We start from the raw sequence: 23,052 nt of genomic DNA on the forward strand, positions 1-23,052 counted from the left end.
GAACAATCTTCCTGCATCTAGCCTGTCCAATCCCTTTAGGATCTTATACGTTTCAATCAGATCCCCCCTCAATCTTCTAAATTCCAACGAGTACAAGCCCAATTCATCCAGTCTTTCTTCATATGAAAGTCCTGCCATCCCAGGAATCAATCTGGTGAACCTTCTTTGTACTCCCTCTATGGCAAAGATGTCTTTCCTCAGATTAGGGGACCAAAACTGCACACAATACTCCAGGTGTGGTCTCACCAAGGCCTTGTACAACTGCAGTAGTACCTCCCTGCTCCTGTACTCGAATCCGCTCGCTATAAATGCCAGCATACCATTCGTCTTTTTCACCGCCTGCTGTACCTGCATGCCCACTTTCAATGACTGGTGTATAATGACACCCAGGTCTCGTTGCACCTCCCCTTTTCCTAATCGGCCACCATTCAGATAATAATCTGTTTTCCTATTTTTGCCACCAAAGTGGATAACTTCACATTTATCCACATTAAATTGCATCTGCCATGAATTTGCCCACTCACCCAACCTATCCAAGTCACCCTGCATCCTCTTAGCATCCTCCTCACTGCTAACACTGCCACCCAGCTTCGTGTCATCCGCAAACTTGGAGATGCTGCATTTAATTCCCTCATCCAAGTCATTAATATATATTGTAAACAACTGGGGTCCCAGCACTGAGCCTTGCGGTACCCCACTAGTCACCGCCTGCCATTCTGAAAAGGTCCCGTTTATTCCCACTCTTTGCTTCCTGTCTGCTAACCAATTCTCCACCGACACCAATACCTTACCCCCAATACCGTGTGCTTTAAGTTTGCACACTAATCTCCTGTGTGGGACCTTGTCAAAATCCTTTTGAAAATCCAAATATACCACATCCACTGGTTCTCCCCTATCCACTCTACTAGTTACATCCTCAAAAAATTCTATGAGATTCGTCAGACATGATTTTCCTTTCACAAATCCATGCTGACTTTGTCCGATCATTTCACCGCTTTCCAAATGTGCTGTTATCACATCCTTGATAACTGACTCCAGCAGTTTCCCCACCACCGACGTTAGGCTAACCGGTCTATAATTCCCCGGTTTCTCTCTCCCTCCTTTTCCTCTTCGCTTGTTTTCTGTAGATGCGTCTGCGCATGTCCAGTAGGGCATATTCACCCAAATATCCGTTTTAATATGGACAGAGATATTTTGAAAAACGCCTAGTGTGGATGCCCGTCGTTTTTTACTCGAAACTGGTGTTTTCAAAATTATCCAGTCTAGTGTGGATGTAGTCTGAGTGGAAAAACAAATTGTGCAGAGGGTGTGGAGAGTCGGCAGAGGGATATAGATAGGTTAAGTGAGTGGGTCAAGGTCTGGCAGATGGAATGCAACGTTGGTAAATGCGAGATCATCCACTTTGGAAGGAATAATAGAAGAGCAGATTATTATTTAAATGGTGAAAGGGACTTGGGAGTGCTTGTGCATGAATCACAAAAAGTTGGCTTGGGGGTACAACAGGTTATTAAGAAGGCAAATAGAATGTTGGCCTTCATTGCTAGAGGGACTGAATTCAAGAGCAAGGAGGTCATGCTGCAACTATACAGGGTACTGGGGAGGCCGCACCTGGAGTACTGTGTGCAGTTCTGGTTTCCATACTTGAGGAAGGATATACTGGCTTTGTAGGCAGTGCATAGGAAGTTCACCAGGTTGATTCCAGAGATGAAGGGATTTACCTACAAGAAGAGATTGAGTCGCCTGGGACTATACTCTGGAATTCGGAAGAATGAGAGGGGATCTTATAGAAACATACAAAATTTTGAAAGGGATAGATAAGATAGATGTAGGAAAGTTGTTTCCATTGGTAGGCGAGACGAGAACTGGGGAACATTGCCTCAAGATTCAGGGTAGAAGATTTAGGACGGGGATGAGAAGGAACTGTTTTTCCCAGAGAGTGGTGAATCTGTGGAATTCTCTGCCTAGGGAAGCAGTTGAGGCTTCCTCACTAGATATATTTAAGATACAGTTAGATGGGTTTTTACATAGTGGGGGAATTAAGGGTTATGGGGAAAAGGCAGGTAGATGGAGCTGAGTTTACGGACAGATCAGCCATGATCTTATTGAATGGCGGGGCAGGCTCAATGGGCCAGATGGCCTACTCCTGTTCCTATTTCCTATGTTCTTATGTTCAATGCCTTCTGTTGGCTCAGAAGTTGTCCAACAACTTCATCTGGGTCCTAGTGACAAACATAGTGAGTGGGACTAGAGTAACCAGACGGTACCACAGCATGGACACTAACAGCTGGTTGATGACCAATGCCCGACTCCAGTAAGAGATTGTGCAGAGCACACGTGACCAGTGTCCCAGTCGGGGGCAGAGATTTTCAGCTCTAAGTCCTGCAAGTTCACCGGCCAAGTCTCCATGGCAGAGCTTAGGTAGACCTCCAGGTAGAGGAGGAGCATGGTGCTCCACACAAATGGTCTTAGCTTCTCTGGGAGGGAGTCCACCTCCCACTTACCCAGTAAAACACCAGAGTTTTTCTCCAGTTGACCCTAGCAGAGGAGGCGGCAGAGAAGACCTGCTGACAGTCTGGCATCATGTGTAGGTCAACTGGGTCAGTGATCATAAGCAGTACATTGTCCACATAAGCCAAGAGGGCTGCTTTCATCACCGGTTTGTGCAGAACAAGTCCTGTTAACTGCTTCCGGGCAGGCACAGGTAAGGCACTGTACAGACAGAGTCAGATGCCCCAACATCAGGCAGCCATGACGTGCACCCCCCACCCCATCCCCAAGCAAAAGAGCGCAGTCAAGGATCCATTGACCCTTATTAGGCATTCCGTGGCAGCATACAACAGATGGACATGGGCAACATAACATAGTCCAAGTCCGAACGCGTGCAGTCCCAAGGAGGTAGTCATGATCCACCTAGTCAAGCACCTTCTCCTGATCGAGAAAGAGAAAGGCTGCTGACAGGCCAGCCTCCTGGGACAGATGGATCAGGTCCCAAACGAGGTGGACATTGTTCTGAATGGACCAACCTGGGATCGTGTAGGACTGGTCTGGATGGATCATCTGGGACAGTGATTTGGCAGTAACCAGGCAAAGAACTTATTTGGTGCACAGGAGAGACACCAGGCACCAATTCCCCAGGCAGTGAAGATCCCCCTTCAGCAGTAGGGCCACGACCGCCCTATGCCAAGCGGGGGGCGTTTCACCCAGGACTCTGGTGTAGTCAGCACTCAGTATGTCCCAGCAAGCCCAGAGGAATTCCAAAGTCAACCCATCCAACTCTAGGTCGAGCAAGAACAGGGTTGCATAAAATAATCATGTCAGGTAGATTTATCTCCTGGAATGGTGTGGGTTTCCTGCAGGAATCTCACTTCATATCTCCATTCCCTGAGAACAAAGAGATGGTGGAACCTGCAGTAAGACTCCCTGATATTAATACTTGCTACTGTGACCTTCATGATAGTGCTATATCTTCTTGCCAGTGCCCTGGCTAGCAGGAGCAGGCCTCCTTACCCTGTGCCTCTGCACCACTAGCACAACTTTCAGGAACTCCCCGAAACAGCTTTGCTCCTTCCCAGTTACTTCCGAATCCCTCCCCTTTTGAGGGATGGTGTGGTCGGATCACACAACCCCAGGCAGGTCCATCTATCGGTCAGCAGCTAGTCAGGCCTTATACTGATTGCACCAAGAGTCAGCTAAGAACTCCCGAATTTCCTTCATGGTGAAAGTCTGACACTCACTGCTGGGGATAGGCTCCTCTGCCATCTTGGCTTCAAAAGTGTCCTTCTCGTCACATCACAGCATCTTCTATGAAGCTTTGCTTCTATGGAGATACAATCCTGGAGACCACCCCCCACCCCAGGCAACCCCCTACCACAAGTAACCCCTGTTCACCAGTGTCAATTCCCTCTCCAGTGTATATGCACTCCAAGTACTCCCCCGAGGATAAATCAACCTCCTTAGACAACCTCTTTGGCAGGGGTACCCATTAAACTAAATCCTACAAGCTCAGGGAAGGCAGTCCCGGCAGAGACCAAGTCTCTTTTCCACAGATGGCCCCTGACTAATGGGACCATCTTCCTGCTCCAGGGAAGAGAGCCCCAAGCACAAAGCCTTTTGCAGGGGTAAACCTTCCCCCTTAGCTGGCTCCCTATCTTCGGATTCAGAGGATGCACACCTCCTCCTATTTGTACCTCTGATGCGGGGAGCTCCGGTGACCTCCATTTTGGGGGAACTCTTGGTCCTCAGGCCCACATCCTCCTTCATGGCTTCACTAGGCACTTGCTTAGCCACACAGATATCCATGCCCTCTCGGCTGGACTAAGGGAAGGTTCTGGCTACTCCTCCTGTGATGCAGGGTCTGGAGATTTTTCTTCTTCCTCTTAGCCTTCCTGCCCTTTACCTTAACCCACCCATCCTCACCTTCTCATCCCTGCCACCCTCCTCCACAGGGTCAGGAGGAACAACAGTGGGAGAGAGAACATGGAGTGGGGCAATGGGGGCAAGGGTAATTGGGGGGAGACCCTGCAGTTCCCTCTTGCACCACCACTGTGGAGTTAGTGGTTTGGCACTTAGGGTAATTCAGCCCAGCGGATCCAGTAATGCCCTCTTCCATCCCACACATGAAAACACCTCTCAGTATTTCCTGGCTATTCCAGTTCCACAAATACCTCATGTTGGAGGGTCTACACGTGCCCAAAACGACCTCTGTCTGGCTTGAGCAGTACAGTGACCAGCGACCTCACCTCACCCAAAGAATGCATGAGTGAGAAGGTCTACTTCGCAGAGGTGAAGGTGCATATTACAGAGGGTTACCTTCTGTATGGGGCCTGTCGCCAGCTCTCGTGGCACTAAGACCCCTTCCACATTTACCCTTACCCCCTTACTCAGGGCCAGGGACTCCTCTCTCGTAGACCAGAGGTAGAAAAGGGGCTTGTGATGCACCTTAGCGATCCCAATGACACCCTCATCCCCACCCACAGACACAGCCACAACAGCCAACTTCTACCTTGCACTCAGGCGTTCAGCCATATTACAGTGCACCACGTTTTTTTTAAGAGTTATCAGGCTTAATGGTGGAGGCCCTACAGGAGTTCTTTCACCAGAGGCTACAAATCCTGCATAGGAAATAGGTCTCGCCATTTCGGAGCTGCAGCCCGCCATGTTAAAGCCCCACCTGTCAGAAATCAAAATCCTGCTCATTTAAACTCAGTCACTACACTTTTCAGCCTTTCAAAGAGCAGTTCCAAGAAGACAGAAAGGACAGTAGTCTCCTCCAGATAGGCAGGGAACTCTGTGCAATGAAACTCCAGTGCTTCCCTCCCAGTGCACAGCTGGGCCGCTATGATGTTCCTCCATACAAGCGGAAGATCAAGGATTTGCCACAAAACACTTCACCTGGTCGTCCTGGACCAGGTACTCCAGCTGGGAGAGGATTTACCTATGTTGACAGCTTGAGAAATCCATCCCAGCACCCAGTAAAAGTTGCAGACACCATCCTTGGCAAGCTGCTAGCCACTGTTGCTGCCATGGCCCGAGCAGAGACTCAGCAAAACTTCGTAAAACAGCCTTTCTCCGAGAAGAAAACTGCTGCAGTCCACTGCCGAAGATTAAACAGCTCTCCTACATTTTCCTTCATCCTCATCACCATTCTTCAGTTTATTCCCAAAATAAATTGACTTCTTCTGAGAGCTCACACACCACCACCTGTCCCAGTGTTTATCCTCTCTCAGTATCACCCATCCCAAAGTGTGATTCTCCCTGTATCACCCCTCCCAAAGTGTGATTCTCTCAGTACCACCCCTCCCAAAGTGTGTTTCTCTTAGTACCACCTCTCCCAAAGTGTGATTCTCTCTCAGTACCCCCCTCCCAAAGTGCCATTCTCCCTGTATCACCCCTCCCAAAGTGTGATTCTCCCTGTATCACCCCTCCCAAAGTGTGATTCTCCCTGTATCACCCCTCCCAAAGTGTGATTCTCTCTCAGTACCCCCCTCCCAAAGTGTGATTCTCCCTGTATCACCCCTCCCAAAGTGTGATTCTCCCTGTATCACCCCTCCCAAAGTGTGATTCTCCCTGTATCACCCCTCCCAAAGTGTGATTCTCTCAGTACCACCCCTCCCAAAGTGTGTTTCTCTCAGTACCACCTCTCCCAAAGTGTGATTCTCTCTCAGTACCCCCCTCCCAAAGTGCCATTCTCCCTCAGTACCACCCCTCCCAAAGTGCAATTCTCCCTCAGTACCACTGGACAGTGTGACCCACCCTCTTTGACAGAGCAGAAACTCGTGAGTCTGTGGGTTTCTGAATCAGTGTTGAGAAAAAACAGAACGGTGATGACTTTCTCACCTACTCCCCTCGCAGTACATTTGCCTTACCTGCAGTAGGTCTCGACCAGTAGTGTTGAGCTTTGGAACAACGTTTAGTAGGGATGTTGTCGCTGGATACATAGGATAGGGCTGAAAAGAAGAAAACTTCACTTAGAACTTACAGATTAACCAGAAATATTCACATTCTGCAGAATAAGACAGGCGCACTAGCAACATTTAAAAGCCGACATTGAATTGAATTGAATTGACTTTATTACTTACATCATTTATACACACAAGGAGTAAAAATCTTCACATCTTTGTCTAAATGTGTAATTTATAGTAATTTATAATAAATAGTATGTACAACAGGACAGTCAATATAACATAGAAATACAGTTGTGCAAGCATGAATTAAGCAGTCTGATGGTTAATGTTGGTCCTGGCTTTTATGCTGCAGTACCATTTCCTGGATGGTAGCAGCTGGAACAGTTTGTGGTTGGGGTGACTCGGGTTCCCAATGATCCTTCGGGCCCTTTTCCCACACCTGTCTTTGTAAATGTCCTCAACAGTGGGAAGTTCACATCTACAGATGCGCTGAGCTGTCTGCACGACTCTATGCAGAGTCCTGCGATTAAGGGAGGTACAGTTCCCATACCAGACAGTGATGCAGCGAGTCAGGATGCTCTCAATTGTGCCCCTGTAGGAAGTTCTTAGGATCTGGGGGCCCATACCAAACTTCTTCAACTGCCTGAGGTGAAAGAGGCACTGTTGTGCCTTTTTCACCACTCAGCCAGTATGTACAGACCACGTGAGATCCTCGGTGATGTTTATGCCGAGGACTTAAAGCTGTTCACCCTCTCAACCCCAGATCCATTGATGTCAAACAGGGCTAGCCTGTCTCCATTCCTCCTGTAGACCACAACCAGCTCCTTTGTTTTTGTGACATTGAGGGAGAGGTTATTTTCTTGACACCACTGTGTCAGAGTGATGACTTCTCTGTAGGCTGCCTCATTATTATTTGAGATTAGTCCAATCAGTATAGTGTAATCAGCAAATTTAATTAGCAGATTGGAGCTGTGGGTGGCGACACAGTCATGGGTATACAGAAATTAAAGGAGAGGGCTTAGTACACAGATAGGTTAAGAGAACTATGGGCCAAAGGCAGGCAGGTGGGACTAGCTCACGGGGCAACATGGTTGGTATGGACCAGTTGGGCCGAAAGGCTTGTTTCCACCTGTCTGACTCTGTAACTGTAATAGGATCAAGTGACAAGTTGTAGTTGTATGATGTGGCAACTGGTGATCAAATCTTCAGCAATATTGGCTGCTCGAAGAACTCAGGCTCGAAGTTGATGACCTGGAATTTGAGCTTCAAACACTGCGATGCATCCGCGATGTTACCTGGACACTGTGTTTACCTTTTACATTGAACACTTCAAATTTGGTCTTTGGCCAGGGACAAGAGGATGTCAGGGACCACAGCTATTTACAATATACATTGATTTAGATGAAGGGATTAAAAGTAACATTAGCAAATTTGCAGATGACACAAAGCTGGGTGGCAGTGTGAAATGTGAGGAGGATGTTATGATAATGCAGGGTAACTTGGACAGGCTGGGTGAGTGGGCAGATGCAGTTTAATGTGGATAAATGTGAGGTTATCCACTTTGGTGGCAAGAACAGGAAGGCAGATTACAATCTGAATAGTGTCAAGTTAGGAAAAGGGGAAGTATAACGAGATCTAGGTGTCCTTGTTCATCAGTCACTGAAAGTAAGCATGCAGGTACAGCAGGCAGTGAAGAAAGCTAATGGCATGTTGGCCTTCATAACAAGGGGAGCTGAGTATAAGAGCAAAGAGGTCCTTTTGCAGTTGTACAGGGCCCTGGTGAGACCATACCTGGAATATTGTGTACAGTTTTGGTCTCCAAATTTGAGGAAGGACATTCTAGCTATTGAGGGAGTGCAGCGTAGGTTCACTAAGTTAATTCCCGGGATGGAGGGACTGTCATATGTTGAAAGATTGGAGCGACTGGGGTTGTATGCACTGGAATTTAGAAGGATGAGAGGGAATCTGATTGAAACATATAAGATTAGTAAGGGATTGGACACGCTAGAGGCAGGAAGCATGTTCCCGACGTTGGGGGAGTTCAGAACCAGATGCCACAGTTTAAGAATAAGGGGTAGACAATTTAGAATGGAGTTGAGGGAAAACTTTTTCACACAGAGGGTTGTGGTTCTGTGGAATGCTCTGCCTCAGAAGGCAGTGGAAGCCAATTCTATGGATTCTTTCAAAAAAAAAGTTCAGGTAGAGCTCTTAAAGATAGTGGAGTGAAGGGATATGGGGAGAAGGCAAGAAAAGGGTACTGATTATGGATGATCAGCCATGATCACAGTGAATGGTGGTGCTGGCTTGAAGGGCTGAATGGCCTAGTCCTGCACCTATTGTCGATTGTGACTGTGAGTGAGTCAAATAGGGGGATCCTGGAGAGAGTGCTGGAGGATCCTTGGCCTTTGAGTTTGCTCAACAGGTCTAAGATCGTTACTCCTCGTGATGAGAGTGGAGCTGTAGGAAGGATGAGCAACCAGACCATGTAACTGTGGATCAGGGAGCCATTCAAGAGGGGGGGAAGATAAAAGAAATGCAGTTCTGATTGGGGATAGTATGGTTAGGGAAACAGACACATTTCTCTGACGCAAGGATTGAGAGTCCGAAAGGCTGTGTTGTCTGCCTGGTGTCTGGATTCAGGACATCTCATCTAACTTGTAGAGGAATTTGGAGTGAGAAGGGAAAGATCCAGTTGTCATGGTCCATGTGAGCACCAACGATGTAGAAGGAATAAGGAAAGAGGCTCTGCTGAAGGAAATTGAGCATCTAGGGGCTAAATTAAACTGAGGAACCAAAAAGGTAATACTCTCCAGATTGTTATCTAAGTCACTGGCAAAGCGATAACTGGATCAGAGAGCTAAATGTGTGGCTCAAAATTGGTGTGGGAAGTGGATACGAACTTGTGGGACACTGACACCAGTACTGGGGAAGGAGGAAGCTGTTGCAGTGCGATAAGCTACACATGAACCACGCTGGCGACAAGGTGAATAGGGCTTTAAACTAAATAGTAGGGTTAGGGGGCAGTGGATTCAACAGTTTTGGAAAAGAGAAGATAAAGTAAAAGGGAAGGAGAGTGCAGAAAAGGTTACAAGAATCTCCAGAACACAGGAAAAAAACAGAAAGTTTAGAAATGGTTAAAAATTTAACTTTCAATAACAAGGGAGCAAAATTGAAAAAAGGTGATGAATACAGGGCTGAAGGTGGCTATATTTGAATGCACGCAATAGACAGATTAAGGTAGATGATCTTGTAGCGCAGGTAGAAATTGGGAGGCATGACATTGGGATATCACTGAGTCATGGCTGAGTAAAGATCACAGTAGGGAGCTTAACATCGAAGGATACATATTGTATCAGAAATACAGGCACGTGGGCAAAGGGGGTAGGGTAGCTCTGTTCGTAAAAAATGAAATCAAATCCTTAGAAAGAAGGAACATTAGATTGGAAGATGTCCAATCCTTCAGGGTAGCATTAAGAAACTGCAAGTTTTGACGTGAGTCATATACAGGCCCCCAAACAGTAGCCAGGATGTGGGGTACAAATTACCATAAGACATTGGAGCAGAATTAGGCCATTTGGCCAATCAAGTCTGCTCCACCATTTCATCATAACTGAACCACTTCCCTCTCAACACCATCCTCCTGCCTTCTCTCCATAACCTTTCACGCCCTGACTAATCAAGAACCTATCAAACGCTGCCTTAAATACACCCAATAAACTGGCCTTCACAGCCACCAAAAGAAAGGAATTCTAGATTCACGACCCCCTGGCTAGAAACAAATCCTCCTCATTTCATTCTAAATGGGCGTCACTCTATTCTGCCTGCCCTACTACAGGAAATACTCTCTCCACATCCACTCTACCTGTGCCTTTCAACATTTGATAGGTTTCAGTGAGATTCCTCCCTCAATCTTCTAAGTGCAAGCGAGTACAGTCCAGAGCCTTCAAACACTCCTCACATTATAAGATTTTCATTCCCAGAATCATTTTCTTGAACCTCCTTTGAACTCTCTCCAATGTCAGCACATCCCCTTTCTTAGATAAGGTGCCCAAAACTGCTCACATTACTCCAACTGAGGTCTCACCAGTGCCTTATAAAGCCTCAACATTACATTTTCTCGCTTTTATATTCCTGTCCTCTTGAAATGAATGCTAACATTGCATTTGCCTTCCTCACCACTGACTGAACCTTTAGGTAATCCTGCACAAGGACAGCTGAGTCCGCTTGCACCTCAGATTTTTGAATTTTCTCCCTGTATAGGAAGTATTGTAGTCTACGCTTTTATTCCATACACTTCCCAACAAGATATTCCATCTGCCACTTCTTTGCCCATTCTCCTTATCTAAGTCCTTCTACAGCCTCCCTGCTTCTACCTTACTACCTGTTCCTCCACCTACCTTCATATCATCCGCAAACTTGGCCACAAAATCATCAAACAACACACATCAAAGTTGCTGGTGAACGCAGCAGGTCAGGCAGCATTTCTAGGAAGAGGTACACTCAACGTTTCAGGCCGGGACTCTTCGTCAGGACAGGGTCCCGACCTGAAACGTCGACTGTACCTCTTCCTAGAGATGCTGCCTGACCTGCTGCATTCACCAGCAACTTTGATGTGTGTTGCTTGAATTTCCAGCATCTGCAGAATTCCTCGTGTTTGCGTTTTTAAATCCACAAAATCATCAATTCCGTTATCCAAATCATTGACATACAACATAAAAAGAAGCGTTACAAACAGCGACCCCTGTGAAACCAATCAGTAAAGGGTCCCTTTGTTCCCACTCTTTCCCTCCTCCCAATCAGCCACTGTCTATCCACAACAGCATCTTTGCTGTAATACAACAGGCTGTTATCTTGTGAAACAGCCTCATGTGTGGCAGCTTGTCAAAGGGCATTCTGGAAATCCAAGCACACAACATCCACTGATTCTGCTTTGTCTCTTCTGCTTGCTATTTCCCTAAAGAATTCCAACAGATTTGTCAGGCAAGATTTTCCCTTAAGGGAACCATGCTGACTTTGCCCTACTTTATCACGTGGGTCCAAGTACCCCGAAACCTCATCCTTAACAATGACTCCAATATCGTCCCAACTACTGAGGTTAAGCTAACTGGCCTACAATTTCCTTTCTTCTGCCTCCCCTCCTTCTTGAAGAATGGAGTGACATTTACAATTTCCTCAGGAAACATGCTACTGATTTATGAAAAACCATTACTCATGCCTCCACAATTTCAACCCTGAGGTGTAGTCCATCTGGTCCAGGTGACTTAGTACCTTCCGGCTAAAAACAATCAGGTTGGTAGTGGATCCCAAGAGAAGGAATTTGTCGAATGCCTGCAGGATTTCTTTTTATAGCAGTTTATGTTTGAGCCCACCAGGAAAAAGGCCAATTCTGAGTTGAGTGTTGTGTAATAAACATGATTTTTATTAGGGACTTTAAGCGGAGGAACCCTTAGAAGACAGTGATCATATTATAATAGAATTCACCCTGCAGTTTGAGAGGGAGGAGTTAAAATCAGATGTATCCGTAATGCAATGGAGTAAAATTAATTACAGAGGCATGAGAGGAGAGCTGGCCAAAGTTGATTGGAAAGGGACACGAGCAGGGATGACACAGAAAAGCAAAGGCTGGAGGTTCTGGAAGCAATTCAAAAGTTGCATTATAAATTTATCTTAAAGAAGTATTCTACAGGGAGGATGAGGCAACTGTGGCTGACAAGGGAAGTCAAAGCATAAAAGCAAAACATAACACAATTTACTGGGAAGTTAAAGGATTGTAAAACTTTTAAATACAACAGAAGGCAACTAAAAAGCAGAAAAGATTTTTCAGATAGGCAACAGTGGATATCAGACCACTGGAAAATGACATTGAGAAGTAGTAATGGGGACAAAGAAATGGCAGACAAACTCAATAAACTTTTGCTTCAGTCTTCACTGAGGAAGACATCAGCAGTATACCAGAAACTGGAGAGTTTTAGATGACAAAAGTGAGTGAAGTCACTATTACAGCAGAGATGGTGCTTGAGAAGCTGAACAGTCTGAAGGTAGATAAGTCATCTTGGCTTGATGGACTACAGCTAGGGTTTTGAAACAGTTAGGTGATTAGACTGTGGAGGCATTGGTAGTAATTTCTCAAGATTCTGGAATAGTTCCGGAGAATTGGAAAATTGCAAATGTCACTCCACTCTTTAAGAAGGGAGGGAGGTAAACGATAGGAAATTATAGGGCACTTAGCTGGACTTCAGTGGTTGGGAAGATGTTGGAATACATTATTAGGGATGATGTTTTGCTGTGCATGATAAAGTAGGCCAAAGTCAGCATTGTTTCCTTAAGGGGAAATTTTGCATGACAAATCAGTTCCAATTATTTTAAGAAATAACAGGCAGGACAGACAACAGAGTTAGTAGATGTTGTTTATTTGGATTTTCAAGGTGCCGCAAAGGAGGCTGCGAAACGAGGTAAGTGCCCATGATATTACAGGAAAGATACTAGTATGAATAGAAGATTAGCACACTGGCAGGAGGCAAAGAGTGTGAATAAAGGGGGCCTTTACTGGTTTGGTAGAATGATGGGGGGGGGATCTCATTAAAACTATGAAATATATTGAATGACCTAAGGAAAGTGGACTTCGGGAGGATATTTCCTATACTGGGAAGTCTAGGACAAGGCACAGACTCAAAATACAAGAACATCCATTTAGAAGAGATGAGGAAGAATTTCTTCCACTGGAGTGTGCTGAATCTGTGGAATTCAATGCTACGGACGACTGTGAGGCCAAGTCATTGGGTATATTTAAAGTGGAGGTTGATACGTTCTTGATTACTAAGGGTATCAAAGGTTACCTGGAGAAGGCAGGAGAAATGAAGCTGAGGGGGATAATAAATCAGCTATGATAGAACGGTGGAGCAAACCCAATGGGCCAAATGGCCTAATTCTGCTCCTATGTCTTATGGTATTGTGGATAAACATTTTCCCCTTGAAATTCCCATGTACCATTTTCCCAATATTACATATCTATCACCCTGGTCCTTGAACTAACTACTAATGGCAACAGCATCCCTTTATTTCCTGTAGTTAAGCCAGTAAAGATTGTACAGTACATGCTGCAATCAAATCTCTGCACATCCTCCTTTACTCCAGGAAGAACTCCAGATTTTCCAGTTGAACCTTGCAGCTGAAACCCCTCGGTACTGGGAACATTCCAGTAAATCTCCTTACTCAGGATCTTCATGCTGACCAGAACTGATGCTCTAATCATTTATGGTCTCACCATTATTTTCTACTGGATCAATACAGCTTCTCTAGTACAGGTTTCCCCTGCCATCCTAAGGTACAGCGTTCCTATGAAGCTGTTCGTAAGCTGGAATGTCGTAAAGCGAAGAAGCAATTACCATTTATTTATATGGGAAAAATTTGTGAGCGTTCGCAGACCCAAAAATAACCTATCAAATCATGCTAAATAACACATAAAACCTAAAATAACAGTAACATATAGTAAAAGCAGAAACGATATGATAAATACACAACCTATATAAAGTAGAAATACTTCTCTACAATCATTGCCTGCACTGTTCTCCGTAGCAAAAATCTCACGCAAGCACTCTTGGCAGAAACACTCTCTCCAGTAACCTTTAAGCTCTGAAGCTGCCAAATCATATCAAATAACACATAAAAATACACAGCCTATATAAAGTAGAAATAATGTATGTACAGTGTAGTATCACTTACTGGAATCGGGAAGACAGCACCAAGCACACTGATGATGGTGTGTTAGGCTGAGTCGTTGGAGGTTGGGGTGGTGCAGTGGTCCCCAACCTCCCGGCCGCCGACCGATCCCGATCCGCAAAGCATGCAGGGGTACAGCAGTAGCCGGGACGCACCCAGCACATCTTTAAGAAAAAAGCCAAAATAAACAAGCTAATTAATTAGGTGCTGCCCGGCACGTAAATGGCGGCCCAGATCAGAGGCGACACAATCGGCAATTGCCTCTGATCTGGGCCGACATTTATGTGTCGGGTGGCACCTAATTAATTACTTGTTTATTTCGGCTTTTTTTCTTAAAGATGTGCTGGGTGTGCTCCGGCTACCGCTGCATTCTCCGCGAATCGGTATCTGTCCGCGTCCCGGGGGTTGGGGTGGTGGGACACTGAGGTGTCATCTTATCGTCGTCTGCTTCCATTAGAGCAGGCAGGTCATCTTCTTCTACATCTGCCTGCCGCGATGTCAAAGGTCAAAGTTTGTCTGCTGTGGCCAATGTGGAAGGCTTGAAAAACAACAGTATGATTGACTGCGAGCCTCGTGCATTGTACTATCATACAGTTCTTTGTAAGCACTCAAACCATCTTGCAAATATGCCCTAAACCGACGTACCCTTCCAAAATTAAAGTCGTACTTTATCATTGCAGAGAAAATCTCACGCAGTTGCTTCACGTTCAGTTCCTGGACGACTTCACTTTCGCTCTGTTCGCTACTGCATTCGGTTTTGATTGTTATCCTTTCCTCTTCCAACTGCATCAGCTCTTCACCTATCAGCTCTTGGTCACAGGATGCCAAAACCTCTTCAACATCACAACGTCCAAAGCCAAACTCACTTTGTCTTTACTTCGTTCACCACGATCGAAACGCTTAATTATGTCTAGTTTTACGCTAAGTGTAACACCCTTACGAGCTCTTTTAGGCTTTTCTGATACCTTAGAACTCATCTTGCTAATGGCTGCTCACAGGCACGTGTTTAAGCAATGCCGGCTAGAATGCAGTTCCGAATCCGGGGGAGAAGTGTCTGCTTGGGGTGCACGCTGCTTTTTCTCATGCGCTGCCTTTTTTCGTAACAGTGAAAACACCTTCTGTTAGCGAAAACAGGTAACTAATGTAGGTCTTTCGTAACAGTGAGGCTTCGTAAAGCGACGTTTGAAAAGCGGGGGACACCTGTATTGTACTCTAACCTCTACTTACGAATGTCTTCGCAACAAGGCCTGCCTTTAAGGAAACACAACAGTTAGAGTTGGAACAAAATCAAGTTGTTAGAGTGCTTTGTTGCCCCCGCCTATCACTTCCCAGACTCTATCGCTACCTCCATCTTTCCCTTCTCACATAACTCCATCTGCCAATGAACCCCACTTCACCTAGATCTATCACCTGCCAGCTCTTGATCCACCAATCACCCTACCCCTTACCTCTTTTTACTGTCCACCTCCCATTTATCTGTCAGTCCAGCTGGAGGGCCTCTACCAAAACCGTCGAACGTCCATTTCTTGCCACAGATGCTGCCTCATCCACTGAGTTTCTACAGCACTTGTTTTTTTTTGCAGCTACTTTCAAAGATTCATGCATACACAAACCCAACTATTCCTACTATTTTTCACTCTCTGCCAAAGGGTATCACATTCCCCCATATTAGATTTAGATTATCATCTGCCACATTCAGCCAATTTATCTGCAATTCATCTGCCAAGGAAGGCAATGGGCCCAGATGGCGTCCCGGGATGGGTTCTCCAGGCCTGTGCAAGCGAGCGAGCTGGAGTGTTTGCTGACATCTTCAACTCCTCCTTGCATCAGTCTAAGATCCCCTCGTGTTTTAAGAAGGCAACAATAATCCCAGTGCCGAAGAAGAGCAAGGTGGCATGCCTGAATGACTATCGACCGGTGGCTCTGACATCAATTGCTATGAAGTGTTTCGAGCAATTGGTTATGGCACACATCAACCACAGCCTACCGGTCAACCTTGACGCTTTGCAATTCGCTTACCGGAGCAACAGGTCAACGGCAGATGCCATCTCTCTGGCCCTTTTCACTGACTACAGCTCTGCCTTTAATACCATCATTCCAAATAAACTGATTCCTAAGCTCCGGAACCTGGGCCTTAGCACTCAGATCTACAGCTGGATCTTCAACTTCCTCACAGACAGGACCCAGGCTGTAAAAATAGGGGACAAGCTCTCCTCTACAATCACTCTGAGCACCGGTGCCCCACAAGGCTGTGTACTCAGCCCCCTGCTGTACTCACTGTACACCCATGATTGTGTAGCCAAGTTTCCATCAAGCTCAATTCATAAGTTTGCTGATGACACAACTGTAGGCCGTATCTTGGGTAATGATGAGTTTGAGTACAGAGAGGAAATTAAGAACCTGGTGGCATGGTGCAAAGACAATAACCTATCCCTCAACGTCAGCAAGACAAAGGAATTGGTTGTTGACTTCAGAAGGAGTAGCGGACCACACAACGCCATTTACATCGGTGGTGCGCAAGTGGAACAGGTCAAAAGCTTCAAGTTCCTCGGAGTCAATATCACAAACGACCTGACTTGGTCCAACCAAGCACAGTCCACTGCCAAGAAGGCCCACCAGCGCCTTTACTTCCTGAGAAAACTAAAGAAATTTGGCCTGTCCCCTAAAACCCTCACTAATTTTTATAGATGCACCGTATAAAGCATTCTTCTAGGGTGCATCACAAAATGGTATGGAAGTTGTCCTGTCCAAGACTGGAAGAAGCTGCAGAAGATCGTGAGTGAACACAGCGCAGCACATCACACAAAACAATCTTCCATCCTTGGACTCAGTTTACACCACACGCTGTCGGAGCAGTGCTGCGAGGATAATCAAGGACACGACCCACCCAGCCAACACATTTTTTGTCCCTCTTCCCTCCGGGAGAAGGCTCAGGAGCTTGAAGACTCATATGGCCAGATTTGGGAACAGCTTCTTTCCATCTGTGATAAGACTGCTGAACGGATCCTGACCCGGATCTGGGCCGTACCCTCCAAATATCTGGACCTGCCTCTCAGTTTTTTTGCACGACCTTACTTTCCATTTTTCTATTTTCTATTTATGATTTATAATTTAAATTTTTAATATTTACTATCGATTTGTAATCCAGGGAGCGGAAAGCGCAGAATCGAATATTGCTGTGATGATCGTACATTCTAGTATCAATTGTTTGGCGACAATAAAGTATAAAGTAAATTACTTCTGGCCTAAAACTATCCAAGAATGGTGGGTGCATGGAACACACTGTCAGGTGTCAGGTACACAAGGGACATTTAAGAGACTTTTAGATAGGCACATGGATGAAAGAGAAATGGAGGGCAATATAAGAGGGAAGGATTAGATTGATCTTGGAATGGATTAAAAGGGTGGCACAACATCATTGGCTGTAGGACCCATACTGTGCTGTACTATTCTATGTTCTCATCCTAAGCCCCACCTTTCCACTTCATGAGCTCTGTTTATCCATGTGTCTAATCCATCTTAAAATGTTTGCATGGTCTGTTTAACATTGGACACATCCCTTCATGACAGAGCTCAGCATAAGATCACTCTTCAATTCTGCCTGGTCAGGGAGAAGGCGGCAGACAATTGCAGAGAAACTTGCACTCACCTTGTAATCGGGAAGCTTGGTCATAGTCGGCCACTGTTCCTCTGTTGGGGTTCCCAGCAAGGTGAAAGTGTCAAGGAAAGTTCAGGGAGCTGAGAGTAATGTGGACAAGGTGTGGAAGATAATGGGAAGTAGGGGTGAGTTTTAGCAGACAGAGCAAACAAGAAGGGTGGGCAGAGTGAGAGAGCGAGTGGAATAGTAATAAGGTTTTGATGGTCATACATGAATGCCACATGTACCAAGTCAACTGTACTTACCTCGTTTTCCCACCAAAAAAAATTATCCTGTTATTTGAACACACTACACATTTAACAATCAACCAAGCAACTTTTGCCCCAGTGACGCAGACTTCTGCCTCTGATTATCATACCTATATTTTCCCAGTGACAAGGTTATGCTAACTGACCTGCAGTTTCTGGTTTATCCCTACACCCTTCTGGAACATGGGTGTAACATTACACCTCCTGTCTTTTGACACAGTCAGAAAGACTATGGTCAATATCTCTGCAATTCCACCCTATTCTCCTTTGGCAACTTAGGATATTTTTCCCCAGACCAGTGATTTATTAACTTTAAGTGTAGCTAGCTTTTTGAGCCAATACCATCAGTTCTGCTCTCTGATCACCCCTTAAGTGCGACAAGCCCCATGACCACTCTCCTCTTATCGGCCTCCTTTAAAATCCTTCTCAAAACCTGTACTAGCCGTCCTCAAGCTTCAGAATGATTCCTCTTACTCAGGGTGTTTTGTACAATAAAGAGATTTACTTAGAGATACAGCACAGTAACAGGCCAGCGATGTCCAAGTATAACCATGGAATCTTTTTTCCAAAGACAAAACCATATGTCTTTGGAATGTGGGAGGAAACCAGATCATCCAGAAGAAACTCATGAGGTCACATGGAGAATGGGCAAACTCCTTACAGACAATGGCAGAACTGAACTCAGATTGCTGGTGCATGACCCCAATGCAGAGTACGTTGCTGAAATCTTCCACATGTAGCTAAAGGCATGGAATTTTAAAAGGATATCGGAAAATTCTCTTCAGCTGATCATCCACATCATTCCCAGGGAATAGAGGCCTTCCAGCATTTGCCAACTCTGAAACAGAAATGATTTAGAAACATAGAAAACACAATACAGACCCTTCTGCCCACAAAGCTCTGCTGAACATTTCCTTACCCTAGAAATTACCCAGGGTTACCCACAGCCCTCTATTTGTCTATGCTCCATGTAGCTGTCCAGGAGTTTCTTAAAAGACCCCATTGTATCTGCCTCCACCACCGTCGCTGCAGCCCATTCCATGCACTCACCACTCTCTGCGTAAAAAACTTGCGCCTGACATCTTTGTACCTACATCCAAGCACCTTAAAACTGTGCCTTCTCATGCTAGCCATCTCAGCCCTGGGAAAAAGCCTCTGACTAGCCACACGATCAATGCCTCTCATCAATTTATACACCTCTATCAGGTCACCTCTCATCCTACGTCGCTTCAAGGAAACAAGGCCAAGTTCACTCAACCTATTCTCGTAAGGCATGCTCCCCAATCCGGGCAACATCCTTGTAAATCTCCACTGCACCCATTCTATGTTTTCCACATCCTTCCTATAGTGAGGCAACCTGAACTGAGCACAGTACTCCAAGTGGGGTCTGACCAGGGTCCTATATAGCTGCAGCATTACCTCTCAGCTCCTAAACTCAATTCCAAAGTTGACGAAGGCCAATGCACCGTATGCTTTCTTAACCACAGAGACTAACTGCACAGCAGCTTTGAGTGTCCTAAGGACTCAGATCCCAAGATCCCTCTGATCCTCCACACAGCCAAGAGTCTTACCATTAATACTATATTCTGTCATCATATTTGAACTACCAAAATGAACCACCTCACACTTATCTAGGTTGAACTCCATCTGCCACTTCTCAGCCCAGTTTTGCAACCTATCAATGTCCCGCTGTAACCTCTGACAGCCCTGCACATTATCCACAACACCTCCAACCTTTGTGTCACCAGCAAATTTACCAACCCATCTCTCCACTTCTTCATCCAGGTCATTTATAAAAATCACGAAGAGTAGGGGTCCCAGAACAGATCCCTGAGGCACGCCACTGGTCACCTATCTCCATGCAGAATATGATCCGTCTACAACCACTCTTTACCTTCTGTGGGCAAGCCAGTTCTAGATCCACAAAGCAATGTCCCCTTGGATCCTATGCCTCCTTACTTTCTCATTAAGCCTTGCATGGAGTACCTTGTCAAATGCCTTGATGAAATCCATATACACTACATCTGCTACTCTGCCTTCATCAATGTGTTTAGTCACATCCTCAAAAAATTCAATCAGGCGTGTAAGGCACGACCTACCCTTGACAAAGCATGCTTACTAGTCCTAATCATATTATGCCTCTCCAAATGTTCATAAATCCTGCCTCTCAGGATCTTTTCCATCAACTTACCAACCACTGAATTAAGACTCACTGGTCTATAATTTCCTGGGCTATCTCTACTTCCTTTCTTGAATAATGGAACAACATCCACAACCCTCCAATCCTCTAGAACCTCTCCTGTCCCCAGTGATGATGTAAAGATCATTGCCAGAGGTTCAACTATCTCCTCTCTCACCTCCCACAGTAGCCTGGGGTACACCTTGTGCGGTTCCAGGAACTTATCCAACTTGATGCTTTCCAAAAGCTCCAGCACATCCTCTTTCTTAATATCTATATGCTCAACCTTTTCAGTCCACTGTAAGTCATTCCTACAATTGCCAAGATCCTTTTCCATAGTGAAAACTGATGCAAAGTACTCATTCAGTACCTCTGCTATCTCCTCTGGTTCCATACACACTTTTCCACTGTCTCACTTGATCGGTTCTATTCTCTGACGTCTTATCCTCTTGCTCTTCACATACTTGTAGAATGCCTTGGGGTTTTCCTTAATTTTAACCGCCAAGGCCTTCTCATGGCCCCTTCTGGCTCTCCTAATTTCTTTCTTAAGCTCCTTCCTGCTGCTAGCCTTATAACCTTCCAGATCTCTGTCATTACCTAGTTTTTTGAACCTATCGTAAGCTCTTCTTTTCTTCTTGACTAGATTTACAACACCACTGTTCCTGTACTCTACCATCCTTTCCCTGTCTCATTGGAACGTTCCTATGCAGAACTCCACGCAAATATCGTCTGAACATTTGCCACATTTCTTCCGTACTTTTCCCTGAGAATATCGGTTCCCAGTTTATGCTTACAAGTTCCTGCCTGATAGCCTCATATTTCCCCTTACTCCAATTAAATGCTTTCCTAACTTGTCTGTTCCTTTCCCTCTCCAATGCTATGGCAAAGGAGATAGAATTGTGATATCTATCTCCAAGATGCTCTCCCATTGAGAGATCTGACATCTGACTAGATTCATTTCCCAATACCAGATCAAGTGCAGCCTCTCCTCTTGTAGGCTTATCTACATATTGTGTCAAGAAACCTTCTGGAACACACCTAACTAACTCCTCCCCATCGAAACGCCGTGCTCTAGGGTCATGCCAATTGATATTTGGAAAACTAAAATCTCCCACCACAACAACCCTGTTATTATCACACTTTTCAGAATCTGTCTCCCTATCTGCTCCTCAATGTCCCTGTTACTATTGGGTGGTCTATAAAAAACACCCAGTAGAGTTATTGACCCCTTCCTGTTTCTAACTTCTACCCACAGAGACTCTGCAGACAATCCCTCCATGTGTTCCTCCTTTTCTGCTGCCATGACACTATCTCTGATCAACAGTGCCACGTCCCCACCTCTTTTGCCTCCCTCCCTGTCCTTTCTGAAACATCTAAAGTCTGGCACTCGAAATAACCATTCCTGCCCCTAAGCCATCCAAGTCTCTGTAATGGCCACAACATCATAGTTCCAAGTACTGATCCACGCTCTAAGTTCACCCACTTTGTTCATAATACTCATTGCATTAAAATAGACACATCTCAAACCATTGGTCTGAGTGCGTCCCTTCTCTATCACCTGCCTATCCTCCCTCTCGCATTGTCGCCAGAAAAGCTGTGGAGATTTTGTTAACAGAAATGCTGTGGAGATTTCATGTCAAATCCAATCACTTCACAAACTACAGAAAATGTAGTAAAGGGCACTTTATTCTCACATAGGATAAACTTGTTTGGTTCAGCATTTTGCTTGCAATATCAATCAGTCCAATAAAAATCACAACTGCAGATTCTGAAAATCTGAAATAAAACAGCATCCCTGCAGTAGGATTTCCTTGTGAAGGAAACAAAGTCCAAGTTTCAGGTCAACTGTCTTTCCATCAAATTAAAATTTTATATTCTTTATGTACAAGAGTTGGGACAAAATGTTGCAGCTGTAAGTCATTGGTGAGATCATGTATGGAGTAATGTCGACTGTACTTTTTTCCATAGATGCTGCCTGGCCTGCAGAGTTCCTCCAGCAATTTGTGTGTGTTGTATGGAGTACTGTGTACAGTTTTGTGTACCTTGTTAAACTGTAAAGAGTGAAGAAAAGATTTTTTGAGAATGTTACCAAGACTAGGTATGAGTTATAGGGAGAGGTGACCAAGCTAGGTCTTAATTCCCATGGACGTAGGAGAATGAGGGGGCAACCTTATAGAGGTTTATAAAATTATGAGGGGCAGGGATAAAATGGATGACAACACTTTTCTCTGTGGTTGGGGAATCCAAAATTAAGGGCATCTGTTCAGGGCAAGAGTGGTAACATTTTTCACACAAAAATGACAAGTGTATGGAACAAAGTATAGAGGAGGTAGTTGGGGCAGGTACAATAGTATAATTTATGAAGCACTTTGATAGGTACATGGAGGGTCAGGGCTTAGATGGATATGGGCCGAACACAGCAAATTGGAACTAACTGGGTGGGCACCATGAACTTCATTAACTGGATGGATTGAATTTGTACTGCATTGTTCTATGATTGTGTCTGCTTCATCTTTTTCTCTTCTCTTCACTCCCGCCTCAACCATTCCACCAGCTTCCTTGTCCCTCGAATGGGATACTGTGGAACACAGTCCACAGGCAGTCATTTAGTTTTACCCTGCATACATTGGTTTGAGGACGTTAAGATTCAATTTTTATTAAAGCATTACACACACAACATTCAGCCGACTGCTCTTCCCCAATACTTTGAGACAGCTCTCCAATTAAATACTTTTGAAGTTCCAAATTACAATTCACTTATTGTCACTGGCCAAAGGTTGAATAGAGTCAAAGAGTAAAACAATCTGGAAGCAGGCCCTTCGGTCCAACTTGTTCAGGATAACC

At 45.2% G+C, this 23,052-nt stretch overlaps 1 protein-coding gene across 1 annotated transcript in view; it reads right to left on the bottom strand.

Annotated features, from left to right (window-relative positions):
- cdk5 (cyclin dependent kinase 5) overlaps nucleotides 1-23,052 on the bottom strand; it is a 75,831-nt gene that overhangs the window by 5,207 nt on the left and 47,572 nt on the right. The window contains exons 9-11 of the mRNA XM_063061028.1: nucleotides 18,798-18,867; nucleotides 17,773-17,833; nucleotides 6,366-6,446 (exon numbers count right to left, since the gene is read on the bottom strand). Of these exons, the coding sequence (XP_062917098.1) occupies nucleotides 6,366-6,446; nucleotides 17,773-17,833; nucleotides 18,798-18,867 (212 nt within the window). The remainder of the gene's footprint in view (nucleotides 1-6,365; nucleotides 6,447-17,772; nucleotides 17,834-18,797; nucleotides 18,868-23,052) is intronic.

Source organism: Mobula hypostoma, chromosome 1 (assembly GCF_963921235.1).
Source record: "Mobula hypostoma chromosome 1, sMobHyp1.1, whole genome shotgun sequence".
NCBI lineage: Eukaryota > Metazoa > Chordata > Chondrichthyes > Myliobatiformes > Myliobatidae > Mobula > Mobula hypostoma.